This window comes from Candida oxycetoniae (genome assembly GCF_023343755.2).
Source record: "Candida oxycetoniae strain CBS 10844 chromosome Unknown scaffold1, whole genome shotgun sequence".
Classification (NCBI taxonomy): Eukaryota; Fungi; Ascomycota; class Pichiomycetes; order Serinales; family Debaryomycetaceae; genus Lodderomyces; species Lodderomyces oxycetoniae.
This window is the reverse complement of record NW_026055370.1, coordinates 590,137-614,105: the sequence shown is the minus strand read 5'-3', so window position 1 is coordinate 614,105 and position 23,969 is coordinate 590,137. Positions and strand designations below refer to the sequence as shown.

At 38.4% G+C, this 23,969-nt stretch overlaps 7 protein-coding genes across 7 annotated transcripts; 2 read left to right on the top strand and 5 right to left on the bottom strand. All coding sequences in view use genetic code 12, as the record gives it.

Annotated features, from left to right (window-relative positions):
* Nucleotides 1-875: 875 nt before the first annotated feature.
* MDS3 (Mds3p) lies at nucleotides 876-2,054 on the bottom strand (the record flags this gene model as incomplete). Its single annotated transcript, XM_049322866.1, has 1 exon — nucleotides 876-2,054. The coding sequence occupies one exon, from the start codon at nucleotides 2,052-2,054 to the stop codon at nucleotides 876-878; it is 1,179 nt and encodes a 392-aa protein (XP_049181440.1).
* Nucleotides 2,055-2,760: 706 nt separating this feature from the next.
* Nucleotides 2,761-5,757, top strand: SLK19 (Slk19p; the record flags this gene model as incomplete). The annotated part of the gene is made up of 1 exon (XM_049322865.1): nucleotides 2,761-5,757. The coding sequence occupies one exon, from the start codon at nucleotides 2,761-2,763 to the stop codon at nucleotides 5,755-5,757; it is 2,997 nt and encodes a 998-aa protein (XP_049181439.1).
* A 113-nt stretch (nucleotides 5,758-5,870) lies between these two features.
* KGF56_001712 (uncharacterized protein) lies at nucleotides 5,871-8,899 on the bottom strand (the record flags this gene model as incomplete). The annotated part of the gene is made up of 2 exons (XM_049322864.1): nucleotides 5,871-6,754; nucleotides 7,009-8,899. The coding sequence occupies 2 exons, from the start codon at nucleotides 8,897-8,899 to the stop codon at nucleotides 5,871-5,873; spliced, it is 2,775 nt and encodes a 924-aa protein (XP_049181438.1).
* A 2,419-nt stretch (nucleotides 8,900-11,318) lies between these two features.
* On the top strand, nucleotides 11,319-12,011 carry UBI4 (ubiquitin; the record flags this gene model as incomplete). Its single annotated transcript, XM_049322863.1, has 1 exon — nucleotides 11,319-12,011. The coding sequence occupies one exon, from the start codon at nucleotides 11,319-11,321 to the stop codon at nucleotides 12,009-12,011; it is 693 nt and encodes a 230-aa protein (XP_049181437.1).
* Nucleotides 12,012-12,057: 46 nt separating this feature from the next.
* ECM29 (Ecm29p) lies at nucleotides 12,058-17,622 on the bottom strand (the record flags this gene model as incomplete). Its single annotated transcript, XM_049322862.1, has 1 exon — nucleotides 12,058-17,622. The coding sequence occupies one exon, from the start codon at nucleotides 17,620-17,622 to the stop codon at nucleotides 12,058-12,060; it is 5,565 nt and encodes a 1,854-aa protein (XP_049181436.1).
* A 221-nt stretch (nucleotides 17,623-17,843) lies between these two features.
* On the bottom strand, nucleotides 17,844-19,343 carry GCD2 (translation initiation factor eIF2B subunit delta; the record flags this gene model as incomplete). The annotated part of the gene is made up of 1 exon (XM_049322860.1): nucleotides 17,844-19,343. The coding sequence occupies one exon, from the start codon at nucleotides 19,341-19,343 to the stop codon at nucleotides 17,844-17,846; it is 1,500 nt and encodes a 499-aa protein (XP_049181435.1).
* Nucleotides 19,344-19,794: 451 nt separating this feature from the next.
* On the bottom strand, nucleotides 19,795-23,712 carry KGF56_001708 (aminophospholipid-translocating P4-type ATPase; the record flags this gene model as incomplete). Its single annotated transcript, XM_049322859.1, has 1 exon — nucleotides 19,795-23,712. One exon carries the CDS (start codon nucleotides 23,710-23,712, stop codon nucleotides 19,795-19,797), a length of 3,918 nt encoding a protein of 1,305 aa, XP_049181434.1.
* Between the last annotated feature and the right edge of the window lie 257 nt (nucleotides 23,713-23,969).

Below are 23,969 nucleotides of genomic sequence, written 5' to 3'. Positions count from 1 at the left end.
ACACACGGGTTTGATTGCATCCTTACACACGGGTTTGATTGCATCCTTACACACGGGTTTGGACATCCTTACATACACTTATCCTCTCACTTTCCACTTTTCTCTTCACTTCGAGAATTCTTACTTGTCTATTATCTTCTTTATCTTTACATTTCTGTCACGTGTTACCTCCCTTATTCTATTATTTCTCTTTTTTGCTTCAATTTAATTCAAAAACTTTAAAATAAACTACTATACCCATTTTCCAGAGAATATCTTCATTTTCATTGACCTCCCATTAATCTCCTCTACAAAGATGCTATCATCGCCATTTTCACATATTTTACTATTCCTCCTCCAATGAACTCCTCCATCATGCTCTCCCTCCTCATAGTCTTCTCTATGATGATATATCTTCCCTTCCCTCTTACTATATACACTATCACATCCTCTCCTTTCTAGCTTGAATTTTTTCGAAAATTAACCCTTTAGCCTACTTGGCAAGTGCTTTCTTTTTTTTTTGTGTTCGATTCTGTCAAAAATCATATTTCTGTAATCACTTTTTCTGTCACTTTTTCTGTCTCTCTTATGACTACACATTCCTTTCTCTCCTTACCGTTCATCAATATATCCACCCTACCTCCTCTTGAAATGTTATCTTGACATCATTTTTTTTTCCAGTCAATTCTACAAAGACTTCCCCTTTTCATCTTTCTCATATACTATTTTCGTATCTACTTCTTCTCTCTTCTATACACTTTAGCCATTGCCCAGGTGTTTGCTTCGAGTCCACATATCTTCATGGTGTGGGTAATGTCATTCCCCACCACTGTTATAGATTGACCAACCTTTTTTCTTTGTTCATGCTCATCAATGCATTTTTTTTTCACATCTATTTACTTACCCTTAGATTGATTCAATTTTATATTTTCCATATGTATTTTCAAGTTTGACGTTCTCAAAAACAAATCCATATCTCCAACCAACACGGACGACTCGTGTATACCATCAATTACGCTTTCTGGCGGGTACGCTGCTTTTGGTTCCACCATCTCTCCCACTGTGATTCTGTTTTTATCCGCTTGTCTATGACACTCTATTGCTTCTAAATACCCCGTCCCTAACCGCGCACCCCTCTCTGAAACCTCTACCAATATATTTTCTTTTACTTCGAGATTCATCTCCTTCTCCTTCCGCTTGATAATACTTATCAAGATATCCCTCACCCCTTCGTATAACAGCGGCACTTTATAAAATTTTCCAATTAAAAAATTATCCAATAATGTTGGCGCAATGGCCCACTTATTTCCAACTTGTCCAGTATACAAAAAGTCACAAAAAGCCCTTATAGTAGGAGTGGGAAAGGGGATATAAAGTTTCCTTGGGATCAACGCCGGCTCCATCACGTATTCTGCAAATTTGTTCTCTTCAGTAAGGCTGTTTGTAGAGCTAGACCTGCTGTACAGCAACGAGTCAACTAATGATGCTCTCGGTGACGCTTTAGGTGACTTGACTGGAATGTTCCTCAATGCAGATAATGTATGCAGCAATGATGCCCTCGGCGAGGATGTCCTATACGACGTCGGCGCCGACGGTACTGGCGGTACCGGGTCTGTGGGCATGGGCAACTGTGGTGGGAGTGGAACATCCTTCAACTGATTGTTGATCATTTCTTGGAGTGGCGCGCTAGGTTCTGACTCAATCTCCTCATTCTGGAATGGTATTCGAAATTGCGGTGTGCTACACGATTGAAAATCTTCCACGCTTTGCACATACCCCCTTGCAAGTATTCGAGCAAAGTATATACCCCATCTCTCTAATAGTATCTTCATCAGAACTGGAATTTTATCCCCATTACTGGACATGATTTCAAAATCAGATAAAAGTTCCCCATACCTGTCAAAGGCGTTTCTTCCTAATGTGACTGCTGACGGCGGGAACACCGATCTGATGTTGGATGATTTAGGTGCGGCATAGTGGATATAATCTTCAAAACTGACCGCGCCTTGGGAAGTGTAACTACTTTGAGACACAATTGAAGGCTTCTTGGGAGGCGGTGGTGTATAGTCAGCCATAGCCATTCAAACTCCCTTTACCCTTTGCTTTAAAGTAGTATTCCTATTTTTTTTTTTTTTTCTTTTCTTTTCTTTTCTTTTTTGATTTATTATCTTACCTTTTTTTTTTTTTCCAGGTAAATCATAGTACGATTATAGAGACTGTGCTTAAACATAGAGATACGTGATTGATAAGACCCAGGGAACACAAAAAAAACAAACAAAAAAAAAAACACTTTGGATAAAGCATTACTTAGCTAGCTCTTTACACTTAAACATCTCAACCCTACCCTATATGATCACTATATACTATATTAAACCCAAGCATTGAGTTCTCCTTACTGATAAGAATGAAATTTTGATTCTTCATGTGTATAAATTACGACTCACTTCTACCTCCTCTCAGAAACACAAAATATACAATACTTCCCTTTTAGTCGACAACATCTACAAATTAAGTAATTTAAACCTTTTTCCAGAAATTAACAAATTCCAACACAAAGTGGGGCTCATAAAGGCAAAAGAAAGAAAAAAAAAAAAAAAAAAGAGTGAGCAGCAATTAAAAGGAATCTAAGATTGCGCAAATAAGAGCAAACTTAAACTTAAAACTTATGATAGAAGCAGAATAAATTAAATAAAAAAAGATGGAAATAAAAATAATACAATCCTGAATTAAAAATCTCTGGTCCCTAATACTTCTCTATATATCAGTTTTTATAGTTATACGATGTCGGACACTGCCATTGAGACAGCGAAGCAGCCTCCACAAAGTAGGTTGAAGCAATTGGCTTCTAGGTCAAGTTGGGTTTCTCCCTTTAGAAGTCATTCAGAAGATGGAGATGTGAATGCCAAAAAAAAGGTTAATTTACATAAACAATTTAGAGAAGAAAATAAAGTAGAGAAGATTAAAGTTCCCATAAAGTTTGCTCATCATCCAACTTTGGAAGCTGAGGCTAGGAAGAAAAAACTAGAAAGCTCGAAAAAGGCGGCCAGTGCTACTGAACCTGCAAAAAAAGAGGGGGATGATAAAGTAGTTGATGAGCCAGCCATTAAAGGGGCTAAATCGGAGAATATTGTTGTTCCGTCCTCAGAACTAGAGGTTTCTGCAACTGATGTTGTTCCATCTTCAGAACTTGAGGTTTCTACAACTGATGTTGTTCCATCTCCAGAACTTGAGGTTTCTACAACTGATGTTGTTTCCTCTCCCATTGCCGATGCTGAAAATGCAGCAAACGAAAATCACCAAGAGTATGAAAATAAAATTGAGGACGCCAAAAATACAATTAGAGAGGTTAATGAGAATGCGCAAGTTCATTTAGAAGGAAACGATGACATTGAAAAGCTAATCAAAGAAAACCCAGTGGATTTGGATGTAGAGCCCAGTACAAAGTATGAACCAGTTGACTTACCAAACAGAGACATTTTGGAAAAATTAAAAGACAAACCTGTTTTGTTGCAACATTATAAAGAGCTCAATGCAACCGCTATTGGTGCTTTAGCACATGACATTGATGACCCTAAAAAAGTTATTAATTTAGGTTCTGGTTTGAGAATGACTCAAGAACAATTGATGGATATGGCAGCTAAAAGGGTTGCCCCAGTTATCACTTCCATTAACGAGGAGGTTTCCAAAACTAGACAAGAGGACGAAATCAGGAGAGAACAAGCTTTAGAAGCCAAGGTTAAAAAGCACGAAGGAAAATTGAAAAGCGATTTCGATAAACACGTGGCTCAATTGAATAAAAAGAAGGATACTTTTAATCAAGGCATTGACCGTAAATTATTGAATATTGAAAATTTGAAAAAGAGGTCTACCGACACAGCTAAAAATTTTGAAACAACAACTAAAAAGGAGATCGAAACTGCTAAGAAAGAGTTTGAAGAACGTGAAGAGAAAGCTGCTAAACAACATGTTACTGACAAAGAAAATCTCGAGAAGAACCACGAGGAGCTACTAGCCACCAAGAAGCAGGAATTGGAAGACGCAAAATTGGGACAAGAAAAAGCAACACAAGAAATTGATGAATTACAGGAGAGAAAATTAGATTTGGATAATCAAAACTCGGAATTAGCAGATGAGATTGAGAAATTATCAGCAACCTTGAATGAGAAAAATGTCCAATTAGACGAGTTGAGATCCAAGTATGAAATTCACGCTAAGGCCATTGATGCAAATTTGTCAGAATCAAAAGTCTTGGATGAGAAAATAGACTCTTATAATAATGATGTCGACAAAAAGAAGAAAGTCCATAAGGGTCTACTTGCCGAAATTGGAGTCTTGAGTGCAGCACTTGGCGCATATGCTTCAAAGTTATCCGATTTAGACTCAGACAAGAAGGAAAGAACTCAAAGGTTAGCAGATGCAAAGAGTAAGATGAGCAATTGGCAACAAGAGAAGGACAGGTTGGCCGAAGAGGCAGCTAGAGATCATGAACGTAAAAGAGCTCAAGCAACTCAAGAATACGAAACACAAAAGCATCAGGAAGAGTTGGAGAGAATAAAGCAAAAGGACAAGGAAGCGAGGCTTCGTAGAGAGGAAGAGGAAAGACAAGCAAAGTTGAAGGCCGAAGAAGAAAAGAGAATAGCAGAGGAAGAGGCAAAAAAAGCTCAATTGGAGGCCGAGAAGGAGGCAGAAGCAAAAAAGTTGAAGGAGAAGAAGCAGAAGGAGGAAGCAGTTAATGCCGAGATCAAAAAAAAGGAGGCCAACCAAAAAAGTTTAGAGGATGAAAGAAACATTCATGATAGCCTTTACGAGAAGGGCACATATGAAGGTGGGGAAGAAGCTTATCGAGCAGCCCAAAAGAACAGATTAAGAGATGAGGTTTCAAACTTGAAAAAAATAAGAGATTTGAGAGAAGAAAAAGCTACTTACACAAATGAAGATCCAAAATTAACAGAAATTGATGGTTTGATTCAAGAAAGGGAAAATGCTATTGAAAAATTGAACAAAGAGCAAGCAGAGAGTAAAAAAAAGATTGAAACTGTGCCCAAAGAAGCACTTCAGAATAAAGGAGCCATTGAAAAAAAGTCTTACGAAGAAACACCAGTTGTTAGTAATCAAAAAAAAAACAATGCCACTGCCAACGAAGCCACGGAGTCAAAGTCTGATCGCTCCAGAGCCGCCGGAGCTGCTGCTGGAGCTGCTGCCGGAGTTACTACTGGTAGTGTTTTTGCTGATGCTAAAGACCACGGGTTTGACATTCCAACTACTAATAACAACACCGCAGCAGACTACAATGTAAACAAAATAAGTCAAAACTATTCCAACAAAGAAGCCTCAGTGCCAAAGTTTGAAGACTCCGGCGCTGCTGCTGCTGATGCTAAAGACCACGGGTTTGACATTCCAACTACTAATAACAACACCGCAGCAGACTACAATGTAAACAAAATAAGTCAAAACTATTCCAACAAAGAAGCCTCAGTGCCAAAGTTTGAAGACTCCGGCGCTGCTGCTACCGGCACGACTACAACAAGTGCTCCAAAGGAGGATAAAACAGTTGGAGGTGTTAACGGCAAAGATGCAGGTTCCAAATCAAATCCTTTCCGTGGAGCAACTCATCATGATGATGCATCTTGGGATGTTCAGTCAGTATACGAAATGATCTCAGATGGGGAATTTGAATCACACAAACAGAACCCAGATTACTTTGAGATAAGTGAAGAAGAATACGACAAACATAAACAGATGGAGAAAGAAGTTACTCTTGTTGAAAAAATTGTCTAGGAAAGGAAGGAAATAAAAAACAAAAAAAAAAAAAGAAACAAATCCAAAAACCAAAACCAAAACCAAAACCAAAACCAAAAACCAAAAAAATAAATTTAAATTATCTTTATAATTCAGTCAAACGTAATCTTCTTTCCGCAAGATGGAACTATTGCAGCGCTAGCCCTTTGAGCCGATGCCAAAGCAACGGACGATTTTGGTCTCTTTTCGTTGGTCCTTTCTCTGTGCACATGTTTAACATATGGTTTCCTCACTTCTGCAAGTTCCTTGTCTCGTATTGGAACTTCTTCTTCTACAGTTTCCAGCACTTCCAAAGGTTCACGCATATGGCTCTTTGGTCTTCTCTTTGATCTGTCTTCACCATATTCCAATCTCAATTTTCTATTCAACATCATCTTTGTCAATTTCGAGTTCATTGCCGCAATCGCGCCTTCTTCATTCTTGAAATCGATAAATGCAAATCCTTTACATTTCCCCGTATCTTGAAATGTTGCCATTCGTATCTTGGAAATATCACCACAATGCCTAAAGTGCTCGTTCAAATTATCCTCCGTTACATCGAAACTTAAGTTTCCAACAAAAAGTATTCGACTTGGTGGATTTCCAGTATCTCCCGTTTTTTCAGGACGCCCTTCAAATGAAGTTGCGCTTTTTATCAACAAGTTACGTCCATTTAGGTTCGACTCACTTAGCTCAATCAATTTGTTCACTTGGTCTTCATTTTGAACATCAACATATGCAAACCCTTTAATCTGGCTTCCCTTTTTCGGAATATTCACTCGAGTTATTTCCTCTTCTTTTACTGAAGATTTTGCAGTCACAAACCTAATTAGGTCTTCTTTACTAGTATCAAAAGACAAGTTCCCAATCCAAACACCATACTTGGACTTTTCTACGGTTTCTCTCTCTGGTTTAGGTTTAGGTTCTTTGACTTCAAGTTTCCCCTTCTTAACTAAACGCTTTTGTTTCTTTGATAAAGGAACAGAAGCATTCAAGTCTATCTCTAACTCCTTCTCCTCCGGTATAGTAGCCTTCCTCTTCCTAGACGCCTCTATTTCTTCTGTCATTTCACTCCCGTTTAATGAGATGAGCTAAAAAAAAAAAAATCAAAAATATATATATATATTTATTTACTACTTTTTTTTTTTTTATTCCGAAAATGCTACCAACCAAATATATATATGGTTAATTCTTTTACTTTCTTTACTTCTTATTAATTATCATCCACAAATTCCGTCCACAACCACTTACGCCACTGTTCTCCTGCCTCGGAAATAATGTTGTCAATGAAGTTGATCTTGTGCTTATTACTTTGAGAATCATTTGATATAATGATACTGTTTGTAGGAAGTTCCTCTGTTGTCGGCAGCAGCGACACGGGAGACGTGCTAGATGAAATTGGAGTGACATCGGGGCTTATTCGCCTTCGCGGTTTGCTATTATATTCGTATGATTTTGACGGTAATCTCGATAGAAACTGCCTTATCTCATGTTGATCCAACTCAACCAATGTGTTTTCTTTTGACTTCAACAATGAGATCGAAATAAAAATAAGAGCAACATGAGGATCAATTTTTGAAAAGGGTATTGATAATGTTGGCCCTGTGGAGTCTGATCCATTGGAAGATCGACATAAATTACCTTTTGAAATGTGCAAGTTGTCATCAAGTCCATTCACCAAATCCTTAAACGAGTTTCTTCTATAGTCCATACTCGGCTTGTCATTTTGATCAGCGCCCACTGTCCAAAAAATGTCCGGCCCAAGCTTTTCCAAAGTACTCCTGCTCACATAGTTTAGCTTCCTGTAATAGTAACTAAAGCTTCTCTTTGGATTCCGAAGTCTCCATCCCATCATGAAATCCCATATACGTCCTCTGTCGTATTTGGACCAAACCTTTGTACCGCAAAACTTTAACCACCAAATCAACCATTCATCGTCCAGGTACCCGAATTTACTTAAAATTTGTTCTTCATGAAAGTATTGTGATAGTTCTGGTAGCAACTTGCGAAGGCAGAATATAAAAAATGACACTCTTTCCTCAATGGTTCCTCCGGTAACTGGTAATGTTGTTTTATTCAGCTGAAACTGCTTCTTAACTTCTTTCGACGACGACGAAAATGACGAGGAGGAGGAGGAAGATGGTGACGACGAAGACGATGACTCGGGTCCATTCGATCGAGACGGGGCTTTCTTATTTTTGGCCTCTGGTTCAGGACAATGTAACAATACCAATACGAGTCTTTCATAAACTTCATGAAAATTCATCGTTGACGACTTGTTATGAATCAAGTCCTCTAGATATACGTCTAAACCTGGCACATTATCAATATAATGCGAGTAGTCCTCTAGAATGCTATACGTCAAAGTGGTCTTTTTAGAATTTTGATCCCTCCCTACTAGAACCCATGGCGTTTGAGGTATAGGGGGAAACCATTCTGCCAAGTTGAGTGCCATCCACGATAACGACAGATCGTATTTAATGATCTTGCTCCACTTTAGCGAAAACTTAAGCACCGCACTTTCTATCACAGCAATGATTTCTTTCTCCACACCTGTTAGCTCATGTGCCAGGGACGAACCATAAATTCTTTGCACATATCTTGAAATATCTTTTTTAATATTAATTTCGGTTTCGGACGCAGTTTCGGAGTTTTTAGCTAAACCGTTTTCCTTTGCAGTAACCGAAGAAGCTTTTGAAGACGATACTGAAGACGTATCCAGATCACTACCTTCGTTTATTATATCATTATCAGGCTGAATGAAAGGGTCCAAAACAAAAGGATGATATTTTAAAAGAATTGGCCAAATCTTGAACCTCAAAAATGGTGGAACTCCTTTTTGTCGAGCCACTAAGGCCAATCCGTGATGGTTCTTGGTGTTCAAATATTGCTTGCATAGATTGAACAACTCAAGATCATAATTGAAAGACGGTTTGTAACTGTCGTGTACTGCTGCTGACTGCTGCGTCAATTGTGGCTTCTGCAATACTGGTGGCTCGCCATTGCCTAATGTCTCCCCCTTTCGCGAGCCGCTGCTATTATTGTCGCTTCTGCTGCCGCTGCCAGTGCTGCTGCCGCTGTTACTATTATTCACCACTTGAGTTGTAGAAATCGACGGAGCAATAGTTATACTTTCGATCATAGTAGAAAAAACAAAAAAACAAAAAAACAAATGAGAATCCACTAAGAACTTAGTGTAGTTTAATCACCACTCAAAATTTTGAATCCCACACGGGTTTTCCTTTACTAACGAATAAATGAACAATTCACAATTCTATAAGCTTCACGCAAGATTTTTCAAAAAAATCACACGAATATAAATCGAAAAAAAGCTCTTAATTGGTATCAAAACATGGTTTCCATCGATCTACGACGCATATACTTTGGGGGGAAAAAACCGTAAAATATGTGAAATTGAAAATAATGATGATTTTCAAGAATCCGTCTTTTTTAGCAATAGGGGAAACTGGTCTCTCACTCTCACTCTCACTCTATCACACACACTCTCTCTAAAAAGCTTTTTTGATTGAAATTGCTCTGCCAAATGGCACAAATGGGCTCTTGCAGCTTCTGAATACTTTTGTATGGTTTCAGCTGGTTAATAGAATGAATTGAACCTGAACTATCGCCGACAAAAAAAAAAAGTTGGATGCTTTTCCTTTCGATTTCTCTTTGAGAGAGTGCATGTAAATTTCTGAAAGGAAAAAAAAAAAAAAGTTTTCTTTGACTTTTTTTTCTTTTTTTTCCACAGAAACTCGGCATACAATTTTTTTGCTCTGGAGACAAGCAGCTACGGCAGGCGAGGGGGAGGGGGAGGGGGAAGGGTGAATTACTACGAAGTTGTTTCCTCCCTATATTTCTCTCCAATCCGCGGTAATACACATGGGTTTGTATCTTAATGGATGAAGGTATATTAACCTGTGTGTCAAGCATATCAATCATAATGTATTATATTATATTTTATAATAATTTACAAACTAAAATTAGCTTCTCCGTTTGTCGCTCCCTTTTCTCGCCCGCCCAATTTTTCCTTCTAAATGTAACAGGCTTCCAGTTTAATGCTTCCCATTAATTATTATTTTATTCTTTATTCTTGTGCGTGAGACTTCAGTACTAAGCCGCACGCGACTTTAACAAAAGGAGGATTTCCTTTGATAAGTAATTCCAACATTCGAGCACGTGTAATGACGAGAAATTTGCTTTAGGAACCACTTCTGGGAGGGGGAGGGGGAGGGGCAACACCCCTCGTGAATACACACTCCTTGCGTCACGTGGCAAAGTAACAGAAATTAATAAAAAAAAAAAAATTTTGGTTTTCTTTTTTTTTTAGTCCATTTTTGCAACCAAATAAGTGAAGCCCATAAGGCAAAGGATAACATTAATGATGGTTTTGGGCTGTGTCAAAGTGGCTTTGATGAATAATAACTTCCGGATACGTTGAGTACTAGTCCAACTGCATAGACCTCTCTGTTTCTGTGAATTTAAGTCATTGATTAAAACCACATTTTTATGAAGAAGTAAGTGCCAAAAAATAATAACCACTTGAGAGAAAAAGTAAAATACAGTAAAACTCTACTTGAAGGTCAATAGACCTCCTTGAAAAAGTAATACCTACCTTGTCTTGGTTTTAAAAGACATCCTCTATTGAAAGTAAGAGGGAAAAAAGCAGAAAATTTATTCACGTGACGTGCGTTCTACTTCTACTGATTAGTCTCTTTTCCCTTCCAAACCCAATCACTATATGAAAAAAAAACAACATTAGTAAATCTCAGAATCTCTTCAAGTTTTTTGTAGCTTAAAGTCAATAAACTTGAAGAGTGCTGAGAAACTTAAAAAATTGACGAGATATCAATACCTACTCAGCCGGTTGTATCAAGTCCGTTCTCTTACGAAACCGGCTCTTTTTTTTTTTTTTTTTTTTTTAACTATTGCAAATGGCGCTATCCTCCTAACGTTTTCTGCCTTTACAATTCTCAAAGTCTTGTTAATCTACTCCTAATCATCAAACGAAGAAACTTGAATTTCTTTTTTTCTCCTTTACTTTAAAGTTACAACTTATTGCTTTTCTTTTTTATTCTTTTTTTCTTTTGATTTCTTTTTTTTTTCTTACTGTAAGAAAAAGGGGATGCTTATGTAATAATATAACAATGGATTACGTAATTACAAGACTGTGAACACAAGCGTATGGCAGTGCATTATGTAAATATAGTTTCATTTCACAATTTTGTTGCTGTTTAAACGGGAAAAAGTGGTGCATTACTTGATTTAAGAGAGTGTCACTTGTTTAATTTGGTTAGTCAAAAAAAAGGAATTAGAGCTAATTAGATGAATGAGTAATAAAAGGAACTTGGAGGGTCGTAATGGTGTGCGGAGAGTAACATGGTAAAGTCCACGTTGAGACTGAAAAGTGAAAGTAGTGCAATTTTGACATGGTTTGTATTTTTATTTTCTTTTTTTCGGGAATATAAAAGGAGATTGTTTTGCCACTTTTGCTGGCAACAAATTATATCTCACCAATCCTTATATCAATTGATAACTAGTCATTAACTACACTATTTCAAATGCAAATCTTTGTCAAGACATTAACAGGTAAAACAATCACATTAGAAGTTGAGTCATCAGACACAATTGACAATGTCAAGTCCAAGATCCAGGATAAGGAAGGTATTCCACCAGACCAGCAGAGATTGATTTTCGCAGGTAAGCAATTGGAAGATGGCAGAACATTGTCAGACTACAATATCCAAAAGGAGTCTACATTACACTTGGTGTTGAGATTGAGAGGTGGTATGCAAATCTTTGTCAAGACATTAACAGGTAAAACAATCACATTAGAAGTTGAGTCATCAGACACAATTGACAATGTCAAGTCCAAGATCCAGGATAAGGAAGGTATTCCACCAGACCAGCAGAGATTGATTTTCGCAGGTAAGCAATTGGAAGATGGCAGAACATTGTCAGACTACAATATCCAAAAGGAGTCTACATTACACTTGGTGTTGAGATTGAGAGGTGGTATGCAAATCTTTGTCAAGACATTAACAGGTAAAACAATCACATTAGAAGTTGAGTCATCAGACACAATTGACAATGTCAAGTCCAAGATCCAGGATAAGGAAGGTATTCCACCAGACCAGCAGAGATTGATTTTCGCAGGTAAGCAATTGGAAGATGGCAGAACATTGTCAGACTACAATATCCAAAAGGAGTCTACATTACACTTGGTGTTGAGATTGAGAGGTGGTTCTGAATAAGAAAAAGGGTCTATAATTTTTTATTTTTTTAATTTCAAGTTCCTACTTAGTTAAACAAGCTTGTTCTCTCTATTTCGACTTTAATTATATTTGACTCTTCCTTGGCCTTGTATTTGGACAATCGTTCACAAATCAAGGCTTTTGAGTTCTCCAACTTTATTAAACCATGCAATTCTTTAGATAACCTGATGAACTCTATCTTAACAGCCTCTAACTCTTCAACTTTCAAAGAATGGTCAGCTAAAAAGCACCACATTTGAATTAACTCACCTTCTATTTCGGGTGGTAATTCCCGTAATTCCTTTACAGCACGTCTCAACAACTCAGAAGTTTTCAACTTTGTTCTCCAACTAGGGAACAACTCAGGGTCAAACAACTGCTTCATTTGCATTAAAAGAAATCGCAACAATCTATAATTCTTTTCTTCACCCACGGCTGCAGCAGTTCCCAAATCTTGCAACAACTCAATTCGTCTCTCCTCAGCAAATGTATTTGTATTTGTTGATTTTTTGTTGTCCTCGGTGTCGACCATTTCTTCATCACTGTCGTCGTCGTCGTCAACATCATCTCTCTTTTTTATTGCACGGTGAAAAATCTCTTCAAATACATGCATGTATACATCAATTACCCTCTCGCTCTGAATAGCTTGTATGAATGTTCCAGCACCCTTGATCGCTAATCGTTGATACTTCTTGTTTCTCCTTTTGATCTCCGTAATAACTGTATCTTCAACGGCCTTAAAAACATTTTCAAGCGACATCAAGCAAGGTTTTGACAAAACTGAGAAATCCACCAAAGCCTGAAATAAAAACTCTTTCCCGTCCCAGGACTTGCCCTTATTCGCATCAACTAGCAAGTTCAAAACGCTTTCAATACTCTTCTCAGAAAAGTGATTAATGTCCTGATACCCTGCACAAAAGCTTGATAAAGCTTTAGCCAAACTAACTCTGATTATAAACTCATTACTTTTCAAATAATCTCGTTCAAACATTAAAATTTCAGACGAATATAATTTAATCGCCGAGGCTCCACTTGCATGCTCGGTCCATACTTTATCGAAATTCGACCCAATGCGTTTGTTACTATCAAATTTACCAATAAACGCCAAGGGCAAAAAAGCAGACGCAACCACACTAAAGCGATCACCGGCATATTTGGACACACACTCGCTGGCAATTGAGGCTACATATCTTGATCTTTCATCACCAATTTCTTTGGGTTGGAAATACATCCTTGTAATCTTATCAGAATAACTGATTATTGAGTCTACGGGAGCTATTCGACAAACATATCCAGCAGCAGCAGCATAGCATGTTACCACTGTCTCATTCCGATCTTTAATCTGACTCAAAGCTATTTCCAATAATTTCTGACCATATGGTTTTACAAGCTCCCCATAACTCGTGACCAATAAAATAAGCACCTTGGACCCGCTTACTTTTGAAGGCAACCCCACGCTATATTTCACGGCGTGACTCAACTTTGGTAAAAAACTTGGCATCGTTGCTTCATCCAACTGAGTTAGTAAAAAATCAATGGCATCCATCAACAGAGAATTCCCAACGCTTTTTAATCTCTTTGTGTCAAACTCATTATTATCAATATTATACTTCCCAGCATTAAGAGCCAAGTAGTTGACAATCTCTGGCTCCAAGGTTGAAAACAATAAAATGAAATTTTCAATTAGCAAAGGTATATAGGGCTTCAACATTTTGCTCTTGGTCTTACAAAGCTTGAGCAAAGTGTTGATGGAGAATTCCCTAATACTTTCAGAGTCCGAATTAAGACCCTTGTTACCTAGTAAAAACTCTAGCAAGTTCCCCAACAAAACAGAGTCTTCTTGAACACTTTGAGTTCCATTTCCATTTCCATTTCCACTTCCACTTCCACTTTCTACTTTTCTTTGTTGTTTCTCTAATCTTCGAATCAAATTTGTGGCAAGTGACTTTGTTAGCTTTGATCCTTCCTTTCGAACACTCTCCTTGACGTCATCCATTACACGAAAACTCATACTCCAGATATCATCCAATTTGGCCTCATACTTTTGGTATTCAACAACTTGCAAAAGATCGCTCATAGCAGTCGCACTAGCTTGACGTGTTCTCCATTCTCTATTTCCCATGCCATTCAATAGCTCTTTCAAAAACGTGTCAAAATTGCGCTTGATTACCTGGTTGGCATCTTTGACCAATGCATTCCAGATAACTTCCATCGACTGGGATACGCTACTAAAGGGATCAAAACGGTACCTGTAAAGTTTTGGTAAAAGCAGCTTCGCCAAATTTTCATTTTTCAGCAACAATTCGTCCAACGAAGACTGGACAAGTATAGTTTCCAAGCCAAAAGCAATACCTCTTCTTGAATTCCACAATGTAGACGATTTAGCTATTGACATAAACTTGTAAACAAGACTCGGGTCTCCTACGTCCTGAGCTAAATTCAACACGTCCTTGTATGTGGAGACGGAGGAACCCTCATTGGTTTTCAAAACATTTGGTTCAAAAAGTTGGGTACCTCCTTCAATACTACCTGCAGTGTAGTTGGAAGTATCTGATTGAGTAAATGATTTCAACAACGACTTAACAAGATTATCCTTCAAGTATGCATCACCCAAGTCGTATATTATTCCTAATCCGCTAGAAGCTGCGTCCTGAACTAGTTCATCTTTATCGGCAAGAAATACCATAAAGCACGTTTGAATTTCTAATGCCTTTTCTTTAATAAGGGGGTCATTTCCACAATTTTGAACAATCAGAAGAAGCCAAAGACATCCAGCTTTACGAAGTGACGGCTTTGTATTCTTACATGCTGCAAGTATAGATTCCAAAAGAACTGGTAACCTAGACGTATCATTATCATTATCATTATCATTATCATTATCATTATCATTACCATTATTATTAATGATGGTAGTGCTCGTTGGTATATCCTGCTCAAGCTTGAGCAGCTTGGAATCCCAGCCAGCTGCTGCAAAAGAAAATGCTTCTCCAGCCGCAAAAATAGATTCAATGTCTTTGGAATTGTGGTAGTTGAAAATGGTCTTTTCATCATCTGTCAAATTATTGTTGACTTCAGGTCTCTTTGTCAAGGTTAATTGGCCCAATAACAAAACCGATTTCTCGTCGAAATTCTTGAGGTTGCTCTTGATCTTTGATTTGACTCTCTCAACAAAATCTTGGCCTCTATTTGGATTCAAAACGCCAAAAAGTGCTAGCTGCGAAATCCCGTTGACTGCTGAGTAAAAGTCTCTCAGACTATCCATCATAGTTTCAAGCTCAGAAAACAATGCATGTAACAGTGTTTCTGAAACCAAACTCAATCTACCCCTTGCTGATAACCTCGAGATTAAAAAGCACTTGAAAAGTACCGATATCACACGGTTACTAAACGAATCAAATACATCAATCAATCTGAGGACTTTGCCATCCTCATTGGAAAAATGACTGCTAATAATTCCAACGATTTTGCAGATATGCAAAATGGTATTATCGTCAAATTGCTGCCCAATTAGCTCTTTTACGATTTCCTCCATTTCGCCCAGCAACGCTGCTATAGTGTTTGACGAAGCAAAGGATAATATCCTGGAGACAACAACAACAGCAGCATCAGCAGCAGCAACAGTAGAATGCTGTCTACTCCCCACCTTTAGCAATCCAACGCCAATCCTCAAAAATCTAACAATACTATCTTGCAAACTTTGTTCTTCCAACTTTTTCTGTAATAGTTCCCTGACTTTTAAATTTGATTCTAAAGCCTTTTCTATTCTCAACGACCAGTTCTGGTCAATAGCAATCACAGTTTGGTCATTCGAAACAGATTCCATTACCAATAGTTGCTGTCCAAACTCAATTGCTCGCGGCAATGTCACATGTATACTCGCATCTGGAATACCATTTGCGCGATTAAGTTCTTCATCAAGTTGCTTTACAAAGTCGGTAAACAGTGGAAATCGATAACTTGTCTTTTTCCTTATAAGCTGGTTCGATTTATTCAACTCAAACCAATACGGGTGTAATCCTTTGCGAGACTCCTCGTTTGTTTCTGAACCAAATTCAGGCGCGGTACTCATTATACAAAGAATTCTTGCTGCAGCATCATCAAATGGGAATGAAGAGTTGATAAACTTCACTAATATGTATCTCGAAGCGCTTGTAGAAGTCAGATCAATTCGAGCTAAGGATCTCCAAGCCAAAGACTTTAACTCAAGTTTGTTGTTTGCACTGAGTTTTTCAAGGTGCACAGTCAATCCGGATAAAATATTTCGCAAACTAATCTTCACTTCAACATCTTCGTCTTCAATTGCTTGCAACAAGAACGGAATATAAGACCAATCAGATATAACGATTTCGGGTGATGCTTGTAATATGGTTCCCAATATTTCATACTGGGACTCTCTTTCACGTGTCCTTGGAGCGTGGTGATTTATATGATCATTCAAGGTAGAGTTGTCGTCGTCGCGACGACTCGTGCTTGATAGTTGTTTTCTAATGGCACCTGCCACTTCATTTGAAAAAGCTAAAAATCCTTCGTCTCCCTTCTTCAGTGACTCTGCTAGTTTAAATATTAAATTTGTTGCCAAGCCTCTCAATTTCTTCAGTTCCGAATTAAGTGCATCAGTGACTGTACCAATAAATGAAGGATGAAATGAAAGAGATTTGATTTTTGCCAAAAGAAGCATGATACTCAGCTTAAGATTCAAAACAAACGGGGATCCACCTCTGAGACTTGAATACAACTCAATAATGTAATCAACCAATTTCTCTTGGTTCCATAGTATTATAACACTACCACTACTACCACCATCAAAATCAACTGTTGATGCTTTTAAATATTTGGTATACTCGTCATTAGTATTGATAAAAGGATCTGCAGAAGCCATAAGAAATGGCAAGATACGTTGCTCATCATTAAAAAAGCCAGACTTTAGAAATTCAAGCAAATCAAGCTTGACCTTGGCAAGTTCCATACTGTTTTGATAAGTCACGCCAGCTTCGCTCGTAAAAAAAGAGAAATCTTCATTGGTTAAACCCTGCTCTATACTTATGGTTACATCAAGCGTCAATCTTAAAAATTGACTAATCTTAAAAACCAAATAGACCTTAGCTTCCGGGGGCAAATCTTTTTCTTCAAATTCGTTTGAGTAGTCCTTAACTGCTGATGATTTCCAAGATCTGATCAGCCTACATAGGATGTTAAACATCCTTGCTGCTATAGGAAGTGGAAGTGTCCATATCTTTCCCACAATTGAAGGAACCAACGACCATCTTTCCCTTTCCTCCAACCTGTCTATGCCCCTAGCTAAAAACAAGGCAGAATACAATCTCACTGAAGTTGAGTAAGAAGAAAACTGACTCTCACCTATCGCGGGTTCATAAACTTGTTTAACTAGGGCTTCAACTGGTAATTTAAGATATCGTGCCGAGGTTATTCTTGGTATTATATGCTGTATGATTTTCAAAACCAACAGCCGCACCTCAGCATTAGGACTAGCTAGTTTCAATAAAACAGGCGCCAAATATAGCTTCAACGTGTTCTCCAACTGAACATCTTCCTCTGCCAATGCTATCTTCAACTCTACTCTGTTCAATAAAGCCAATTCATGATCTGCCATCTCTCTCTTTTCTTTTTCAAAGGTGGCAAAGAGGAAAAAATGCCTTGGCTACATTTTTCAGTCCTTCATAATTTTTTTCTATTCGTTTTGTCTTTTTCGCAGTCAAAATAAAAAATTGAAGCCAAGCTCTCTCAATTTTAGAGAAGAAATGAATGACAAAATTGTTACCAATATCCCCCCCCCCCCCCCCCCCCCCCCCCCCCCCCCGTTGGGCTATACCACTATGTACTTTTATACTCTCTTAATATAACCGGTACTGAAGATGGCGGTAACGATCCAACCTCTGTGACTACCTTATTGATATACTCTGGAGGCGTAAGATCATACATGATATTCAACACATTTAACCCAGATATATTTTTCCAATTTTTCAATGGCGCATCTTTCTCCTCTGTATCAGAAACCTGAGAAGCTCCTTTCCCTGTCCCAGCTGTTTGGTTGAGAAACTGCTCAAGAGCAAATGATTTCTTTTCGGGCGGTTGCATTGAATTGTTGTTTGTTATCAAATCCTCAGGATCAGCAAGCTCATTATTAGTTACCGAATCTAACTGCACCTTATCTGAAAACTTGATTGATTCACAACAGGTCAACACTGGGATATTGCGTCTGTGACACATCATGGCAATCAAAGCTGTTCCTACTCGCGCAAATAGCCTTCCGTTGGATAGCATGGCATGTGCACCCAAGAATACACAGTCAACGTCTTCTAGTAGTGTTGATGACAATGAGTTGAGAAGCACATACTGAACACTGATGTGGCTCTTTGTTATGGGTATGCCATTGTAATCCAGCGTTTCTCCTAATTCTTTATTTATCAAGTTTCTCAACAATTTTTTACCTTCAAATAGCGGCCTGCTATCGACAATGATTAAATTAAATTTCTTGCCTTGTTCAACGAAGCAATACTCAAACAACTCCTCTAAAACTTGAGAATGGCCATAGGTGAGTATCGTAGAACCTGAAACCACGTGCTTGGATGCATTTTCAACAATCAAGCGGTCCGATAGTTCTATTTTCTCCTTTATAAAATCGTCTATTTTCTGACATAAAATCTCCTTAGCTTTAGCCTCCGATGTATCAATTGACACATGAGATATTTCCTGCTTGAGCCATCTTATCGCATTGCCCATTGACACGGACAATGGTCGACCTGACTTGAGGTACTCAATCTGGTGAGAAAGAAGTCCAGTGAGGTGTCTTGCCAAAGTCATATTCTGAGGCGTGACGTAATCTCGAATAACTTGTTTAAATACAAGTAACATGTTGGTTAGTCTTGCTACAGACCCAACAATACTATAGCTCGAGTATTTTAGCGTTAATGACAAAATGGCGGGATGGACCACATGCGATATAGTTGGCGAAGACGCATTCCTTTGCTCTCTAGTTTCCAAGTGTCCAAACAAATGAGGAACTTTCTTATCACCTTTGATTCTCGTTTGATTCAATTGCTTTTTCAAATTCGACGCCGTTGCTGTTGCTCCTGTTGTCCCTGCAGCAGCAGCAGTAGCGGCTGCTTTTTGTTTCTTCTTCTCGGTCATCTGCTCTTGTTGTTCTATGCTAATCCCACTCGCTTCCTTCCGCGCTGCTCGTTTCGCAGCTTTTTCCTTCTTCTTCAACTCTTTCAACTCCTTGTTTGAAAGCTTCTTTTCCTCATCTTCAACAACTTTTGATACCGCAACTGTGCCACTGGCACTCTTCAGATCCTTTGTAGTATCTTCCATAGAACTTGCTTTATGTGAAAAAGAGTAGGGTTTTTCAAGATTTTATAGGTATTTTTTCATTTTTTTTTTTTTTTTCGCATCTAATAATACAAACAGTTTTTTTTTCCTTCTAATATGGTGCTAGACTTGTCAGTAGAATACTAGATGGTACCGTTGATTTAGGAGTTCCTGATGTCTACAATATAGAATTTATAATTTGAGATTATAATAATACAAGAGCAATATCATCTTTGTTTCCATTAATTTTATTACCTTTATTCTATATAAAAAAATATCGAGGTATACAGAAACCAAGGCATTTTGCTTATTCTAAATGATTCAACACATAAACATAGACCTTTTACAGATCTCAGTACCCTAGTTCTCTAAGAAAAGTATAATAACTAATTGTCTTAAAAACCACACCACACACACACACACACACACACACCCTCTCTCTCTCTGACGACCCTTAAATACTCTGATTACGTTTAGTTGTATCATACAATCTAACCACCTTATCTTGGTCCTGACCCTCGGCTTGCGAAAAAGCATACCCTCTTTGCTTCTTGATTCTTTGCACTTGCCTAACTTTCCTAATTGCCTTTTGGAACTGTTCAATTCTTGGTCTATGGTCTTGAATATTGTACTTTTGAATCTCTTGCACATAGTGATAACTCTCTGGAGTATAGCTTCTCTTGAAGTACTTCCAAGCAAAGTCACGCAATAAGCATAGTATGGGAACTCCAAAAACCATTGTCCAAAAAGTAAGTGACGGGTACGTTGCATTGAGAACTCCCCTGAACTCATCTGAAACATTGATTAATGGCGCAATCGTTGCATATGCTGGATACCAACATAACCAAAGAATAAATGAACCAGGAATTGCAATTACAGTGAATTTGGTCCACAAGGTGACAACTAAAGCCGCTTTTCCCAATGCTGTTAACGTACACGTTGTATAAACTGCAACACCCCATGCCCAGTTATCAGTTGTCAATCCACTGGACAAAACGTTTCCATATCTGTATATGAAAAACGAACACAAAAATATAACCGCAGAATGGTAGAAGCCATTCATTATCCAACTCCAAAAAACTGTAACGTTGAAGAATTTCCTTTGTTGTCCTAGTTGATACAACTGCGGATACCGATCTAGTAACCGCGCGTTAACAAATTGGTCAAAAATTCCCAAAACGATTGGTGGTAACACTGTAAAGAGGACATTGTAAAACGTTAATGTCCATGACTCAACTATCGATTGTCCAGAGAACCCATTCGCAAAAACAAACCAAAACTGTGTCATGTACAAGGTAATGTTTTTGTAGAATGAGTACAAGATGGCATTAGATATTCGCTGATATGACCACGAGCCATGCACAAGAAGCAATTTTCTTAGATATTTAAATTGCCCGATTGAAATGTCTGCACTTCGAGCAGCCTGCATTCCTTCCATACCGCTAATCCCAACACCAACATGCGCTGCTTGGATCATGGACACATCGTTTGCACCATCACCAATTGCCAAGAGTAATGAATGGCTCTTCTTTCTCTTAACCATTTTAACAACAAGCGCTTTTTGTAAAGGAGATACACGGCAACAAATAACAGCCCTACAACGAGAGCCCAACTCAATAAACAAATCCTCCAAGTCAGGATCAAGTGCAAAGCTCAAGGAGTGGCCATCGATAACCAAAGCCAACGAAAACTCTAAAGACCCATCGTCAACATCAAACTGATGTTCCTGAATTGCTGTCAATTTCTCTTGAAGATTTAGTTTTGTGGCCCTTTTGGTCCCTTCATTGATTATCAAAAGATTCATATCTTCACTTAAAAGTTTACAAGACATACCAATGTTAATTGCTGTTTCCTGTCTATCTCCTGTTAACACCCATATCTTGATCCCAGCATTCTGCAAAGTCTGTATGGTCTCAGGCACGCCATCCTGTAATTTATCTTCTATTGCAGTGGCACCCAATAAAAACAAATCCTTTTCAATAAGTTCAGCCACTTCATCCATCTTATCACCTCGATCTTGCAAAGATGTTGATGCTTCGTAATACTTTTGAGACCACTCTTTGTACTCTTGTTGAGACACAATACGAGAAGCAATACAAAGAGTTCTTAACCCCTCAGCAGCAAAATCTTCCAAATGTTTCATAGTAGCATTAACAAAAGGTTGGGGCTCGCTTTTGGAAAGACGTTCCAAGATTACTGTATCTGCGCCTTTGCAAAATAGCCTAATTTCTCCATCGGGACATCTGAAGATCGCCGACATTCTTTTTCTTGTGGAATTGAACTCGCAGATGTCGAGTAACTCGTACTCCAGTTGCTCTTTGGTCAAAGTGTTTTCAATTGTAACCGTTTTGGGTCTACGAATAATGAACTTATACCCCAAGTCTGCGGCTCCTTGTACAAGCGCACCTTCGTCAGGAGATGCCGCTTGATACTTGACTTCTGTTCCATTGACTTCTGGTATAACGGTATGACATGTACTGAGCAAAGTAAGAAACTCATTGATAATTGCCGATTGCTGAGAAGAAGCATTCGCCAAAGTCGAATGAAGTTCGTCAAAAGTGTGGTAACCAATTTCGACACCATCTATAACTTGAGGGTAACCATCCTCTGGAATTTCCTCAATATAGCAATGACCACCGATCGAGCAAGCCTTGAACTCCATAACATTTCTGGTCAACGTTCCAGTCTTGTCACTAAATATATAGTTAATTTGTCCCAATTCTTCAACAAGAGAGGATGTTCTAACTCCAGTGGGCGTGTCGCTCTCTTCATAGTACATATCGAGATCACTTCCAATCATAAAAGCTTGGTAATATTTTATCAACTCAACAGTAACAAATAAGGAAATCGGGACCAAATTGGAAAACAAAATCCAATAGGTCAATAAATCTTGAAAAAACAATTTGGCCATCGACGTTCCCTCCAAGTGCAAGTATCCCAAGTCACCTTTGTTGGCCGTTGTTTTCACAACGTTGCCAATTGAAGATATCAATGAGAGTACAATCAATACACAGAATAGTGCAATGATTTGAAGATTTATTATTCTTTCAACATCTGTTCTTTTTATCGGAGTTGCAGTGGCATTCCTCATTAGTTTAGTTTCGTGACCTGTAAATATAACAATCCCGTTGATCCATTGTGTATTCCTCAATGTTGCTCCTCTCAATAACATTTGTTCTGGTGACAATGGAATAATCTTGTTTCCTTGAAAGTTTTGCAAATTACCCTCGTAAGTATAAAGGGAGGAGTTGGGCTGTTCCGAGAGAATTTCCGCTTGTGAAAGTCCGCTACTAAGATCCCTAGCACTTTTCAAACGAGACGTTTCTGTTTTTGCTTGTTTGATTTTCAAATTCGTTTCTCCATCTAAATTGGCAGTTTCAATATAGCACAATCCTTCTGGCTCAGAGGAGCTGATTAGTATCAAGTCAGCAGGAAAAGGCTCTTCATTGTTAACTTGAACGACATCACCAACTTGAACTTTAATCCATTTTCTCAGTACAAATTCTCCCGTAGTTGGATCAAGGACTAATACTCGCGTATTGTTCAATTCCTTATCGGCATTAGCACGTTTCAAATCCTCGGATATTTCCTTGATAGCAGATACAAAAAGGACAACAATCAATGTACCAATTGTAGTGTACCGATTCGTTGGAGATACATGCGGTACTTGTTGGATAATGGATGTGAATAAAAAGAACAAATTGGCATACTTGCTAAACTGTTCAAATAAAAACTTTGGTAGAAAAGTGGCAAAATTATACTTGGTAGTAGATATGTGGTTTCCGTAGTATTTGAACCCCAGATTTGCTGCACGGTTCATAATAAAAATTTGCCTTGGGGCACCCAGAGTCTTGTCTCCTCCCAATTCCAGCTTTCGACCGGTTAGTTTGTTCTTTATTCGTTGGAAGATGTGCGTGATGTCAAAGTCTCTGGGCCGGTCATTACCGCCGCCACCACCGCCGCCGCCACCGCCACCAGCAGCATCAGCAGCAGCATTTCCAAACAACCTTCTTCTGTTTAATCTAGATTCATCATCCAAACTTATAATTGAGTCTTGCCTCAGGAGGATGGAATTTCTTCTTTTTCCAAAACGCAGCAGCGGTACCATATTATCTCTAGAGTTTTCTCCACCCCGCATGCCTTCTTCCTCTTCATCATCATCAACATCATTATCATCGTCCGATACTATGAATTGGTCGTGGAATGGGTTGGAAGGGGTGTGTACAGTTTGAGATGAGCTAACTTGTGGATAATCATGCTGTGGATTATAATCGGAATAAGGGTTAGAGTCGAAATCCAAATCTATTAGATCGTTCACATCGTCAGCAAACGGGTCATTATTGGTGCTTTTCTTATTGTTATATCGTGACATAATTTTTTTTTTGTCACTCTAGACGTAGTAGCCCTCCTCAATCTTAAAGATATGTATTTCGTGGTGTAACAAGTATGATAGAAAAATGAAAAATTGGCTTGGTGGGTGATGTGATGTGAAATTGCTAAAGTTATGAGTTTCCTCTGTATTCACGTGACGCCCCACTTGAATAAATAAGATAGAAAATTCCTCCCCTCCCTCTGCCTTTATAGAGTTGGGTCCAATTTTATCACTCAAAAATTACCGTGTCTCAAATT